This window comes from Bombina bombina, chromosome 11, assembly GCF_027579735.1.
Source record: "Bombina bombina isolate aBomBom1 chromosome 11, aBomBom1.pri, whole genome shotgun sequence".
Lineage (NCBI taxonomy): Eukaryota > Metazoa > Chordata > Amphibia > Anura > Bombinatoridae > Bombina > Bombina bombina.
The window spans coordinates 195,948,288-195,964,061 of NC_069509.1; the positions used below are offsets into that span (position 1 = coordinate 195,948,288).

Here is a 15,774-nt window from a genome sequence, read left to right on the forward strand (position 1 = left end):
TACACCAGTGCCGGTCGGTACAGGGGTAAGTATCGTATATACAGGGGTAAGTACGCAGTATATGCACTAGTGCCGGTCGGTACAGGGGTAAGTACCGTATATACAAGGGTAAGTACCGTATATACACTAGTGCCGGTCGGTACAGGGGTAAGTATCGTATATACAGGGTTAAGTACGCTGTATATACACTATTGCCAGTCGGTACAGGGGTAAGTACCGTATATACAAGGGTAAGTACCGTATATACACTGGTGCCGGTCGGTACAGGGGTAAGTACCGTATAAACACCAGTGCCGGTCGGTACAGGGGTAAGTACCGTATATACACCAGTGCCGGTCGGTACAGGGGTAAGTATCGTATATACAGGGTTAAGTACGCTGTATATACACTATTGCCAGTCGGTACAGGGGTAAGTACCGTATATACAAGGGTAAGTACCGTATATACACTGGTGCCGGTCGGTACAGGGGTAAGTACCGTATAAACACCAGTGCCGGTCGGTACAGGGGTAAGTACCATATATACAAGGGTAAGTACCGTATATACAGGGGTAAGTACCTTATATACACCAGTGCTGGTCGGTACAGGGGTAAGTATCGTATATACAAGGGTAAGTACCGTATATATACCAGTGCTGGTCGGTACAGGGGTAAGTATCGTATATACAAGGGTAAGTACCGTATATACACCAGTGCTGGTCGGTACAGGGGTATCGTATATACAAGGGTAAGTACCGTATATACCCCAGTGCCGGTCAGTACAGGGGTAAGTATCGTATATACACCAGTGCCGGTCGGTACAGGGGTAAGTATCGTGTGGCAAACCTAGCCACTTCTGGACTATAACGTAAGAAAGGTTGTCTGTGACAGACCCTTCGGTCAGGACTGAAAGTGTTAACTTTATTTTCTAACCACAAGTGGCTGGCTCCAGCTACAATCTAATTAATGCTTAGCATTCTATTGTTTGATCACCCCCAGAGAGAAACGCCTAAGTGATAAGGAGAGTCAAGAGTGTCCTGTGGTTGAAGTGTTTAAGTAATATAATCCTATTGTATCATGTCAAGGGCGCTTCTCCCTTTTATCTAATGTACAACATTCTTTCCACCCCCATCTGGGGGGGGGGGGTCAAAAACCTGTATAAATCTGTATGTTGCCTTCAAATAAAGTGTTATTCTGTTTAAAACCTGAAAACTGGCTGGGTTGTGAACTGCTGATTCCCTATGCAGGACATTGTTCCCTGGTGTTAACCCTTGGTATCCGGTTGGTACCGTTACAATTGGTGGCAAGCGACGGAATGAACCTTATCGCCCAGAAGAGCAACTACACAAGCCAGTAACCTCAGGAAGAGGGGGATTACTACAATACTGACTAAGATGGAAGGAGTACCAGGGACCGAAGTGAATGGAGATGGATTATTCTAAGCTAAAGAGACAAACGTAAAAGGAACTGCTAGAAGCCAGGGGAAAGATAGGCAGCAGCAAACCCAAGGCTATATTAATTGCTGAGCTGATGGAGGGAGACAGAGCTCGCAGCGCTACGCCTCCAGCAGCCATGGAGGAGACCCTATACCAGAGGGAAATGAGGACCAGGCTGGAATTTTTACCCCAACCTGTACCACGGGATATGCTATCCGTGGTAATGGCAGATGTGCAGGAGTACGTGATGGCACACAGTCCGCGGAATGCATCCTCCCGAGCAGAATCCATTTTGGACGCACTCAGCAACCCAGTAAGACCCAAAATCCCATACCATGCATTTAAAATGTTTTGTGAGGAGAAGGATGAGATTGATGGGTATTTACAGGATTTTGAGAGACTGTGCGAGTTACATGATTTGGAGCAGTCCGTATGGGTGCCGGTGCTAGCAGGCAAGCTAGCCGGTAGGGCAGCGGAAGCGTATCGCGCTGTACCCAGGGAGGACAGCAAGGATTACGCTAAAGTGAAGAGAGCGATCTTGGAAAGATATGCCATTACCTCAGAGGCATACCGGCGCAAGTTTAGAGGCCTGCGCAAGCCAGAAAGAGATTCCCATGCAGAGTGGGCCCACAAGCTGGATCAAGCATCTCAGGGGTGGATACAGGCCAGCCAAGCTACCACCATGGAAGAATTGCGACAACTGATGCTGTTGGAGCAATTCTTTAACGGCTTGTCCCCAGAAGCCCAAGAATGGGTGAGAGATCGAAAACCCCTCACCTTAACCGAAGCAGCCAGATTAGCAGACCAGCATTTTGATGCCAGGAGGCACCATGGACTACAGCCTAACAACGGACGGGCTAATATACAATGCCACACCTGCAAGCAGTGGGGACATATGGCACGTGAGTGCACCCAAAATCGGAGCAGACAAGCTTGGAACCAGGTCAGACAGAACCTGGCCCCAAGGGCGGCTGCTCACCATTACCAAACGGAGCCAGCCGCTCATGAGGTGTTGAGCACCCAAGCCGAGGAACCCCTGGGAATTCTGCATGAGGTGATGTCGGTCCAGGGACTTCGGGATTCGGGAGCTACTTTAACCCTGATAGCTCCCCATTTGGTGCCGGATACAGCACCCACTGGCGGATCCGTGGCAGTACGAGGGGCAGGGGGAGCAGTATACCGATTGCCCACTGCTAGAGTGGAGTACAGACCCCCAGTCACCCCAGCAGCTGCCAGTTACCAACCCCCGGCGCACCGCTATACCACACGGCCTCCGGCCACGAACTACCCTCAGAGAGCCCGGTTCAATTCGCGGGGCTACTCACAACCTATTCGGTGCTTTGGATGTAAGCAACTAGGGCACAAAAGGCCAGAGTGTCCCCTAAATGCAGCGAATCAAGCACAGTCCTGGAGAAGACCCGCTGGCGGAATCCCACATAATCCTCAGCCTGTGGCCCGCTACGTAGAGGCGCCAGAATGCTGGGGCAGCCTACATGAAGCAGACCCCGTGCAAGCTGCCCACCGGAATAACCGGCAACGGGGTTAAAGTGAATGGGAAGGAGGTCAGTGGTCTACGGGATACTGGTGCTACCATGACCTTGCTTCAAGAGAACTTGGTGCCTGAGAAACAGCACACTGGAGACACTGTGGCTGTGAGGGTAGCAGGGGGCACTGTGTTCCGCCTACCTGTTGCCAGGGTACATTTGGATTGGGGAGTGGGCGCTAGACTTGTGAATGTGGGGGTCAAGAAGGACTTACCTGCTGATGTTCTCCTTGGAAATGACTTGGCCCCCCTTGTTTCTGCCTATGCTCCCATGGATCCCGCTAATGTTAACCCTGTGACTACCCAAGCCCAGTCCCTCCGGGAAGAGACGCTTCCATGTTTGGGGTGGGGGCAGTACTGAGCCAAGTTGGAGCAGATGGCGGAGAACACCCCGTAGCTTACTTGAGCCGAAAGTTGTTGCCCCGGACATCCCCAAGCCGATCCGTTGGGATCAGACTGTGTATGCCGGCTTGGTTCTGGGGGAGCATTGTGGCAAACCTAGCCACTTCTGGACTATAACGTAAGAAAGGTTGTCTGTGACAGACCCTTCGGTCAGGACTGAAAGTGTTAACTTTATTTTCTAACCACAAGTGGCTGGCTCCAGCTACAATCTAATTAATGCTTAGCATTCTATTGTTTGATCACCCCCAGAGAGAAACGCCTAAGTGATAAGGAGAGTCAAGAGTGTCCTGTGGTTGAAGTGTTTAAGTAATATAATCCTATTGTATCATGTCAAGGGCGCTTCTCCCTTTTATCTAATGTACAACATTCTTTCCACCCCCATCTGGGGGGGGGGGGTCAAAAACCTGTATAAATCTGTATGCTGCCTTCAAATAAAGTGTTATTCTGTTTAAAACCTGAAAACTGGCTGGGTTGTGAACTGCTGATTCCCTATGCAGGACATTGTTCCCTGGTGTTAACCCTTGGTATCCGGTTGGTACCGTTACATATCGTATATACAGGGGTAAGTACGCTGTATATGCACTAGTGCCGGTCGGTACAGGGGTAAGTACCGTATATACAAGGGTAAGTACCGTATATACACTAGTGCCGGTCGGTACAGGGGTAAGTACCGTATATACACCAGTGCTGGTCGGTACAGGGGTAAGTACCGTATATACAAGGGTAAGTACCGTATATACAAGGGTAAGTACCGTATATGCCCCAGTGCCGGTCGGTATAGGGGTAAGTACTGTATATACAGGGGTAAGTACGGTGTATATGCACTAGTGCCGGTCGGTACAGGGGTAAGTACCATATATACAAGGGTAAGTACCGTATATATACCAGTGCCGGTCAGTACAGGGGTAAGCATCGTATATACAGGGGTAAGTACGGTGTATATGCACTAGTGCCGGTCGGTACAGGGGTAAGTACCGTATATACACCAGTGCCGGTCGGTACAGGGGTAAGTATCGTATATACAGGGTTAAGTACGCTGTATATACACTAGTGCCAGTCGGTACAGGGGTAAGTACCGTATATACAAGGGTAAGTACCGTATATACACTAGTGCCGGTCGGTACAGGGGTAAGTACCGTATAAACACCAGTGCCGGTCGGTACAGGGGTAAGTACCATATATACAAGGGTAAGTACCGTATATACAGGGGTAAGTACCTTATATACACCAGTGCTGGTCGGTACAAGGGTAAGTATCGTATATACAAGGGTAAGTACCGTATATATACCAGTGCTGGTCGGTACAGGGGTAAGTATCGTATATACAAGGGTAAGTACCGTATATACACCAGTGCTGGTCGGTACAGGGGTATCGTATATACAAGGGTAAGTACCGTATATACCCCAGTGCCGGTCAGTACAGGGGTAAGTATCGTATATACAGGGTTAAGTACGCTGTATATACACTAGTGCCAGTCGGTACAGGGATAAGTACCGTATATACAAGGGTAAGTACCGTATATACACTAGTGCCGGTCGGTACAAAGGTAAGTACCGTATAAACACCAGTGCCGGTCGGTACAGGGGTAAGTACCATATATACAAGGGTAAGTACCGTATATACAGGGGTAAGTACCTTATATACACCAGTGCTGGTCGGTACAGGGGTAAGTATCGTATATACAAGGGTAAGTACCGTATATATACCAGTGCTGGTCGGTACAGGGGTAAGTACCGTATATACAAGGGTAAGTACCGTATATACAAGGGTAAGTACCATATATACACCAGTGCCGGTCGGTACAGGGGTAAGTACCATATATACAAGGGTAAGTACCGTATATACACCAGTGCCGGTCGGTACAGGGGTATCAGATATACAGGGGTAAGTACGGTGTATATGCACTAGTGCCGGTCGGTACAGGGGTAAGTACCGTACATACACCAGTGCCGGTCGGTACAGGGGTAAGTATCGTATATACAGGGGTAAGTACCGTATATACACCAGTGCTGGTCGGTACGGGGTAAGCATCGTATATACAGGGGTAAGTACGGTGTATATGCACTAGTGCCGGTCGGTACAGGGGTAAGTACCGTATATACACCAGTGCCGGTCGGTACAGGGGTAAGTATCGTATATACAGGGGTAAGTACGCAGTATATGCACTAGTGCCGGTCGGTACAGGGGTAAGTACCGTATATACAAGGGTAAGTACCGTATATACACTAGTGCCGGTCGGTACAGGGGTAAGTATCGTATATACAGGGTTAAGTACGCTGTATATACACTATTGCCAGTCGGTACAGGGGTAAGTACCGTATATACAAGGGTAAGTACCGTATATACACTGGTGCCGGTCGGTACAGGGGTAAGTACCGTATAAACACCAGTGCCGGTCGGTACAGGGGTAAGTACCGTATATACACCAGTGCCGGTCGGTACAGGGGTAAGTATCGTATATACAGGGTTAAGTACGCTGTATATACACTATTGCCAGTCGGTACAGGGGTAAGTACCGTATATACAAGGGTAAGTACCGTATATACACTGGTGCCGGTCGGTACAGGGGTAAGTACCGTATAAACACCAGTGCCGGTCGGTACAGGGGTAAGTACCATATATACAAGGGTAAGTACCGTATATACAGGGGTAAGTACCTTATATACACCAGTGCTGGTCGGTACAGGGGTAAGTATCGTATATACAAGGGTAAGTACCGTATATATACCAGTGCTGGTCGGTACAGGGGTAAGTATCGTATATACAAGGGTAAGTACCGTATATACACCAGTGCTGGTCGGTACAGGGGTATCGTATATACAAGGGTAAGTACCGTATATACCCCAGTGCCGGTCAGTACAGGGGTAAGTATCGTATATACACCAGTGCCGGTCGGTACAGGGGTAAGTATCGTATATACAGGGGTAAGTACGCTGTATATGCACTAGTGCCGGTCGGTACAGGGGTAAGTACCGTATATACAAGGGTAAGTACCGTATATACACTAGTGCCGGTCGGTACAGGGGTAAGTACCGTATATACACCAGTGCTGGTCGGTACAGGGGTAAGTACCGTATATACAAGGGTAAGTACCGTATATACAAGGGTAAGTACCGTATATGCCCCAGTGCCGGTCGGTATAGGGGTAAGTACTGTATATACAGGGGTAAGTACGGTGTATATGCACTAGTGCCGGTCGGTACAGGGGTAAGTACCATATATACAAGGGTAAGTACCGTATATATACCAGTGCCGGTCAGTACAGGGGTAAGCATCGTATATACAGGGGTAAGTACGGTGTATATGCACTAGTGCCCGGTCGGTACAGGGGTAAGTACCGTATATACACCAGTGCCGGTCGGTACAGGGGTAAGTATCGTATATACAGGGTTAAGTACGCTGTATATACACTAGTGCCAGTCGGTACAGGGGTAAGTACCGTATATACAAGGGTAAGTACCGTATATACACTAGTGCCGGTCGGTACAGGGGTAAGTACCGTATAAACACCAGTGCCGGTCGGTACAGGGGTAAGTACCATATATACAAGGGTAAGTACCGTATATACAGGGGTAAGTACCTTATATACACCAGTGCTGGTCGGTACAGGGGTAAGTATCGTATATACAAGGGTAAGTACCGTATATATACCAGTGCTGGTCGGTACAGGGGTAAGTATCGTATATACAAGGGTAAGTACCGTATATACACCAGTGCTGGTCGGTACAGGGGTATCGTATATACAAGGGTAAGTACCGTATATACCCCAGTGCCGGTCAGTACAGGGGTAAGTATCGTATATACAGGGTTAAGTACGCTGTATATACACTAGTGCCAGTCGGTACAGGGATAAGTACCGTATATACAAGGGTAAGTACCGTATATACACTAGTGCCGGTCGGTACAAAGGTAAGTACCGTATAAACACCAGTGCCGGTCGGTACAGGGGTAAGTACCATATATACAAGGGTAAGTACCGTATATACAGGGGTAAGTACCTTATATACACCAGTGCTGGTCGGTACAGGGGTAAGTATCGTATATACAAGGGTAAGTACCGTATATATACCAGTGCTGGTCGGTACAGGGGTAAGTATCGTATATACAAGGGTACGTACCGTATATACACCAGTGCTGGTCGGTACAGGGGTAATTATCGTATATACAAGGGTAAGTACCGTATATACACCAGTGCTGGTCGGTACAGGGGTATCGTATATACAAGGGTAAGTACCGTATATACCCCAGTGCCGGTCGGTACAGGGGTAAGTATCGTATATACAGGGGTAAGTACGGTGTATATGCACCCTAAGTATCGTATATACACCAGTGCTGGTCGGTACAGGGGTAAGTACCGTATATACAAGGGTAAGTACCGTATATACACTAGTGCCGGTCGGTACAGGGGTAAGTATCGTATATACAAGGGTAAGTACCGTATATATACCAGTGCTGGTCGGTACAGGGGTAAGTATTGTATATACAAGGGTACGTACCGTATATACACCAGTGCTGGTCGGTACAGGGGTAATTATCGTATATACAAGGGTAAGTACCGTATATACACCAGTGCTGGTCGGTACAGGGGTATCGTATATACAAGGGTAAGTACCGTATATACCCCAGTGCCGGTCGGTACAGGGGTAAGTATCGTATATACAGGGGTAAGTACGGTGTATATGCACCCTAAGTATCGTATATACACCAGTGCTGGTCGGTACAGGGGTAAGTACCGTATATACAAGGGTAAGTACCGTATATACAAGGGTAAGTACCGTACATACACCAGTGCCGGTCAGTACAGGGGTAAGTATCGTATATACAAGGGTAAGTACCGTATATACACCAGTGCTGGTCGGTACAGGGGTAAGTATCGTATATACAAGGGTAAGTACCGTATATACCCCAGCGCCGGTCAGTACAGGGGTAAGTATTGTATATACAGGGGTAAGTACCGTATATACACCAGTGCTGGTCGGTACAGGGGTAAGTACTGTATCGTATATACAGGGGTAAGTACGGTGTATGTACCGTATACGTATATACAAGGGTAAGTACTGTATATACCCCAGCGCCGGTCAGTACAGGGGTAAGTATCGTATATACAGGGGTAAGTACCGTATATACCCCAGCGCCGGTCAGTACAGGGGTAAGTATCGTATATACAAGGGTAAGTACCGTATATACCCCAGCGCCGGTCAGTACAGGGGTAAGTATCGTATATACAGGGGTAAGTACCGTATATACACCAGTGCTGGTCGGTACAGGGGTAAGTATCGTATATACAAGGGTAAGTACCGTATATACCCCAGTGCCGGTCAGTACAGGGGTAAGTATCGTATATACAGGGGTAAGTACGGTGTATGTACCGTATACGTATATACAAGGGTAAGTACCGTATATACCCCAGCGCCGGTCGGTACAGGGGTAAGTATCGTATATACAGGGGTAAGTACGGTGTATGTACCGTATACGTATATACAAGGGTAAGTACCGTATATACACCAGTGCCGGTCGGTACAGGGGTAAGTATCGTATATACAGGGGTAAGTACGGTGTATGTACCGTATACGTATATACAAGGGTAAGTACCGTATATACACCAGCGCCGGTCAGTACAGGGGTAAGTATCGTATATACAGGGGTAAGTACGGTGTATGTACCGTATACGTATATACAAGGGTAAGTACCGTATATACACCAGCGCCGGTCAGTACAGGGGTAAGTATCGTATATACAGGGGTAAGTTCGGTGTATGTACCGTATACGTATATACAAGGGTAAGTACCGTATATACCCCAGCGCCGGTCAGTACAGGGGTAAGTATCGTATATACAGGGGTAAGTACGGTGTATGTACCGTATACGTATATACAAGGGTAAGTACCGTATATACACCAGCGCCGGTCAGTACAGGGGTAAGTATCGTATATACAGGGGTAAGTACGGTGTATGTACCGTATACGTATATACAAGGGTAAGTACCGTATATACCCCAGCGCCGGTCAGTACAGGGGTAAGTATCGTATATACAGGGGTAAGTACGGTGTATGTACCGTATACGTATATACAAGGGTAAGTACCGTATATACACCAGCGCCGGTCAGTACAGGGGTAAGTATCGTATATACAGGGGTAAGTACGGTGTATGTACCGTATACGTATATACAAGGGTAAGTACCGTATATACACCAGCGCCGGTCAGTACAGGGGTAAGTATCGTATATACAGGGGTAAGTACGGTGTATGTACCGTATACGTATATACAAGGGTAAGTACCGTATATACCCCAGCGCCGGTCAGTACAGGGGTAAGTATCGTATATACAGGGGTAAGTACGGTGTATGTACCGTATACGTATATACAAGGGTAAGTACCGTATATACACCAGCGCCGGTCAGTACAGGGGTAAGTATCGTATATACAGGGGTAAGTACGGTGTATGTACCGTATACGTATATACAAGGGTAAGTACCGTATATACACCAGCGCCGGTCAGTACAGGGGTAAGTATCGTATATACAGGGGTAAGTACGGTGTATGTACCGTATACGTATATACAAGGGTAAGTACCGTATATACCCCAGCGCCGGTCAGTACAGGGGTAAGTATCGTATATACAGGGGTAAGTACGGTGTATGTACCGTATACGTATATACAAGGGTAAGTACCGTATATACACCAGCGCCGGTCAGTACAGGGGTAAGTATCGTATATACAGGGGTAAGTACGGTGTATGTACCGTATACGTATATACAAGGGTAAGTACCGTATATACCCCAGCGCCGGTCAGTACAGGGGTAAGTATCGTATATACAGGGGTAAGTACGGTGTATGTACCGTATACGTATATACAAGGGTAAGTACCGTATATACACCAGCGCCGGTCAGTACAGGGGTAAGTATCGTATATACAGGGGTAAGTACGGTGTATGTACCGTATACGTATATACAAGGGTAAGTACCGTATATACACCAGCGCCGGTCAGTACAGGGGTAAGTATCGTATATACAGGGGTAAGTACGGTGTATGTACCGTATACGTATATACAAGGGTAAGTACCGTATATACCCCAGCGCCGGTCAGTACAGGGGTAAGTATCGTATATACAGGGGTAAGTACGGTGTATGTACCGTATACGTATATACAAGGGTAAGTACCGTATATACCCCAGCGCCGGTCAGTACAGGGGTAAGTATCGTATATACAGGGGTAAGTACGGTGTATGTACCGTATACGTATATACAAGGGTAAGTACCGTATATACACCAGCGCCGGTCAGTACAGGGGTAAGTATCGTATATACAGGGGTAAGTACGGTGTATGTACCGTATACGTATATACAAGGGTAAGTACCGTATATACACCAGTGCCGGTCAGTACAGGGGTAAGTATCGTATATACAGGGGTAAGTACGGTGTATGTACCGTATACGTATATACAAGGGTAAGTACCGTATATACACCAGCGCCGGTCAGTACAGGGGTAAGTATCGTATATACAGGGGTAAGTACGGTGTATGTACCGTATACGTATATACAAGGGTAAGTACCGTATATACACCAGCGCCGGTCAGTACAGGGGTAAGTATCGTATATACAGGGGTAAGTACGGTGTATGTACCGTATACGTATATACAAGGGTAAGTACCGTATATACACCAGTGCCGGGGGCGGTATTTCAGCTAAAGTGGGCAGAATGCCGGGCTAAGAGGCGCGGTATACAGGGGCGGAGCTGTGCTCATGACGATGACCAATCAGAGCGCCCGGTTAGCTCTGTCGCCTTATATGGTTGGGCCGGCGGGGCGCGCGCACTATATAACCGGCCCCGAGCCTGCATCCCGCTCAGTGACCCACCTGTCCCGCATTGAGTAGCATCGGCCTCAGCATCTGCACCCAAAGGTGAGCCGCGCCTACCTATCCCTACTGCTTTGTTCCTCCCCGGGGTATCTGTAGTCCTGTAGCGGCCTTATCCTATTGTGCCTTAGGGTTGTTGTCTGGGGGGCAGTTACATTGTGTGTACCTAACAAAGGCTTTATTGCCCCCTCTAGCCTGTGACTTGTCTCCCAGTGATGGGGGTGACTGTAGTAGGGTGGGGTCTCATTGTGCTGAGGGTTTGGGGTGGTTTACACAATTACCTCTATGGTTCTTGAGGGAGTGACAACTGGCCCCTGTATGGCAATGTTCCCGGGTACCTATAGGGTGTATATGTGCCCTGTAGTAAGGGGCTGTGCTGCTATATATTCTGGGGACATTATGACCTTGCCCTTTATTATGAGGGTGTTTAACTAGGTAGTGGGTGCCTTTGTTAGAGGGAGGGTGCTTAACACAAAGGGCCTCATGTCTGCTTTTATTGTAAGATTATCTCTGTATTGGGGGTCACATGGCATGTCAGACATTACAACTAGATGCCTGTATTTCCTACTGGGGGGTACAGTCTGGTCTCCCTGTATTGTCTGTAGGGGGTCACTTGGCATGTGAGCTGGGTCCCTGTATTACTGGGAGGGGTACAGTCTGGTCTCCCTGTATTGTCTGTAGGGGGTCACTTGGCATGTGAGCTGGGTCCCTGTATTACTGGGAGGGGTACAGTCTGGTCTCCCTGTATTGTCTGTAGGGGGTCACTTGGCATGTTAGCTGGGTCCCTCTTTTGTCTGTAGGGGGTCTCTTGGCATGTTAGCTGGGTCCCTGTATTACTGGGAGGGGTACAGTCTGGTCTCCCTGTATTGTCTGTAGGGGGTCACTTGGCATGTTAGCTGGGTCCCTGTATTACTGGGAGGGGTACAGTCTGGTCTCCCTGTATTGTCTGTAGGGGGTCTCTTGGCATGTTAGCTGGGTCCCTGTATTACTGGGAGGGGTACAGTCTGGTCTCCCTGTATTGTCTGTAGGGGGTCTCTTGGCATGTTAGCTGGGTCCCTGTATTACTGGGAGGGGTACAGTCTGGTCTCCCTGTATTGTCTGTAGGGGGTCTCTTGGCATGTTAGCTGGGTCCCTGTATTACTGGGAGGGGTACAGTCTGGTCTCCCTGTTTTGTCTGTAGGGGGTCTCTTGGCATGTGAGCTGGGTCCCTGTATTACTGGGAGGGGTGCAGTCTGGTCTCTCTCTATTGTCTATAGGTAGTCACTTGGCACGTGAGCTGGTTCCCCTGTATTACTAGGGAGGGCTCCTTGTAGTAAGATGTCCTTGTATGGGGTTGCTTGGCATGTGAGCTGGTTCCCTTTATTACTAGGAGAGGTACTTGTAGTAATAGAGGGTATGCAGCATGTCCCTATATTGTCTGCTGTTTCTCATCAGTGGGAGGGAGGGTGCTGGGTTCCTGCATTAGGAAGCATGAGTAGTATGCAAGATGTCTAAGATTTATATTTTTTTGGGTGGGGGCTTACTAACTCTTGGTCCCCATGTAAGACATGTGGTGGTGGGTGGGTCTGCAGAGCACTCACTCAGTTCCTGTGTGTAAGAGCTATGAGGTGACATAGGGATGGGCAGGGATAGGGGGGGTTGTCTGGTGATGTGCTCACTCTCCCCTCCTGCAAATCTGCTCTGTTACCTTATTTGGTAATACTGAGAATAGAGGCACTTCCCTTTGTCTCAATCTGTGCAGAAATGGTGCAAACCCATGTGCCCTCTGCTGGCTGCTGCTGGTAACTGCAGGGGGGTGACAGGAAGCCGCAGTGTCACACAGGGAGGGGCACATTTATCGCTCAGCCACCACTGGCACTGTTTGAGTTCTGGAATCTCTGCTTTCAGATAACAATGGAAGAGGATATTGCTGCCCTGGTTGTTGACAATGGATCCGGTATGTGCAAAGCTGGGTTTGCTGGAGACGATGCTCCTCGTGCTGTGTTCCCATCTATCGTGGGTCGCCCCAGACACCAGGTATGGATTTTCTTTTACAATTGCTGAACGAAATGTTAAATAAAAATGTACTCGCATAAACATTAGAATCTTAACTGCTTTTCTTTACTACAAATCCTGCTTTTTCCCTTAAAGGGACATTCACCCCAAAAATCTTTCCCCTTTAAATTATTCCCAATGATCCCTTTAACCTGCTAGTGTATTAAATTGGTTACAAGTAGCTCCTTTACTCCTATTTCAGCATTTGAAATAGCTGATTTAGCTTGTGGTATCGCCACCTACACTGAACAAATTAATACTGGAGTATTCAATAGCCTAAGTTTACACAGCCCGAATAAGAGATTACACTCTCAGTGGGATGCAGGATAGTTAAGTAATTATCATTTTCCATTGTTCTCTATGTATTGAGCTTTGTTGTTCCAGCCAAATAAAAGATAAGGAAGCAAGTCTGTTTACACAAACTTAAAACATAATGAGACCTGATATCACCTTTAAGTTCAACCCATTGTAATAGGCTGTTTCAAAGCACAAAATCAGCTACTTCATATACACAAATAAGCATGAAAATGGAATTTCTCAAATATTTTATACTCTGCAGTTGGTATAACAAGTCATTTAAAAGACATTAATGGAAAAACAATTTTACAGTGTATTGTCCCTTTAATGTATTTGCAGTGACTTGTTATATCAGGTGAAGTGTACATTTGTGACCAGTCTATTACAATGGTTTGAGCTTGCAGGTTAAATCAGATCTCATTGTTATCACTTTGTGTACACGCTTTTCTTATGTTATATCTGTCTCTAAATCAAAGTCCAATGCTTAGAACACAAACTTTTTTTTTATTATTGCTTAAAGGGACAGTCAAGTCCAAAAAGAACTTAATTTTTCAAATAGGGCATGTCATTTTAAATATCTTTCCAATTTACTTTTATCAACAATTTTGCTTTGTTCTCTTGGTATTCTAGTTGAAAGCAAACCTAGGAAGGATCATATGATTTCTAAGCCCTTGAAGGCCGCCTCTATTTTATTTACTTTTCACAGCAGGGGAGAGCAAGCTCATGTCAGCCATATAGATAGCATTGTGATCACGCCCATAGCTAGTGACAGGCACTGCACTGATTGGCTACAAGGCAATAGATAATAACTAAAAGTCATGTGATTAGGGGCGGTCAGAAGATGCTTAGATGCACTTTTTACTTCTGTGACTAACTTGTATTAATATAACAGTGTTGGTTTTGCAAAACTGGGGAATTGGTAATAAAGGGATTTATCTTTTTAAACAGCAAAGGTGTTGACTGTCCCTTTAATTATAGGCTACATGAACCAGTGGGGGTGCCGGATAGTTAAAGGGACAATCTACAATCTTTTATTTTAAAAGATAATCCCTTATTACCCATTCCCCAGTTTTGCACAACCAATTATATTCTTTTTACCTCTGATTACCTTGTATCTAAGAATCTTCTGACAGCCCCTGATCACATGACTTTATCTAACTTTCATTTAGTACTGTGTTGTGCTAACTCTCAAATAACTCCCTTGGCATGAGCACATTTATCTATGGCCCACATGAACTAGCAGTCTCCTGGTGTGATTAGCAGATACAAAAGCATGTGATAAGAGTTTATCTGTAGTGACTTAGAAACAGGCAGACATTTAGAAGTGTAAATTATATAAAAGTACATTAAAGGGGCAGTCTACACCAGATTTTTTTTATTGTTTTAATAGATAATCCCTTATTACCCATTTCCCAGTTTTGCATAACTAAGTTATATTATACTTTTAACCTCTTATCTTTTATCTAAGCCTCTGCAAACTGCCCCTTTTCAGTTCTTTTGAGACTTGCAGTCTAGCCAATCAGTGCCTGCTCCCAGATAACAAGTGCACGAGCACAGTTGAAATACGTGAACTTTCACCCTCTAGTGGTGAAAAACTGTTAAAATGCATTCTGAAAAGAGGCGGCCTTCAAGGTCTAAGAAATTAGCATATGAACCTCCTAGGTTAAGCTTTCAACTAAGAATACCAAGAGAACAAAGCAAAATTGGTAAAAGTAAATTGGAAAAATGGTTAAAATTACATTCTCTATCTGAATCATGAAAGTTAATTTTGGTCTAGACTGTCCCTTTAATATAACAATGTTTGTGCAAAGCAGAGGAATGGGTAGTAAAGGTATCTAAATTAACATTACAATTTTTGTGTAGACTGTCTCTTAAAGGAACATGAAGCTTTTTTCATAATTAAAAGTGCAATTTTAAACATCTTTCCAATTTACTTCTATTTTCTAATTTGCTTAATTCTCTTGATATCCTTAGTTGAAATGCATATCTAGATAAGCTCAATAGCTACTGATTGCTGGCTGCATAGAATCCCTCGTGTGATTGGCTCACCCATGTGCATTGCTATTTCCTCAAAGGCTATATAAAGAATGAAACAAATTGGATAATAGAAGTAAATTGGAATGTTTAAAATTGTATTTATCTAAATTAAGAATTTTTTTGGGTGTGATGTCCCTTTAAGTAAATAAACTTTCAGTATATAGGTGGGGATTGCACAGCCTATTTTAAAT

At 46.1% G+C, this 15,774-nt stretch overlaps 1 protein-coding gene across 1 annotated transcript in view; it reads left to right on the forward strand.

Annotated features, from left to right (window-relative positions):
• The first annotated feature begins 11,165 nt into the window (after positions 1–11,165).
• The window catches only part of LOC128641962 (actin, cytoplasmic 1), an 8,092-nt gene continuing 3,483 nt past the window's right edge, over positions 11,166–15,774 (forward strand). The window contains exons 1-2 of the mRNA XM_053694575.1: positions 11,166–11,260; positions 13,103–13,231. Coding sequence (XP_053550550.1) covers positions 13,109–13,231 — 123 coding nt within the window. The 5' untranslated portion in view covers positions 11,166–11,260; positions 13,103–13,108. The remainder of the gene's footprint in view (positions 11,261–13,102; positions 13,232–15,774) is intronic.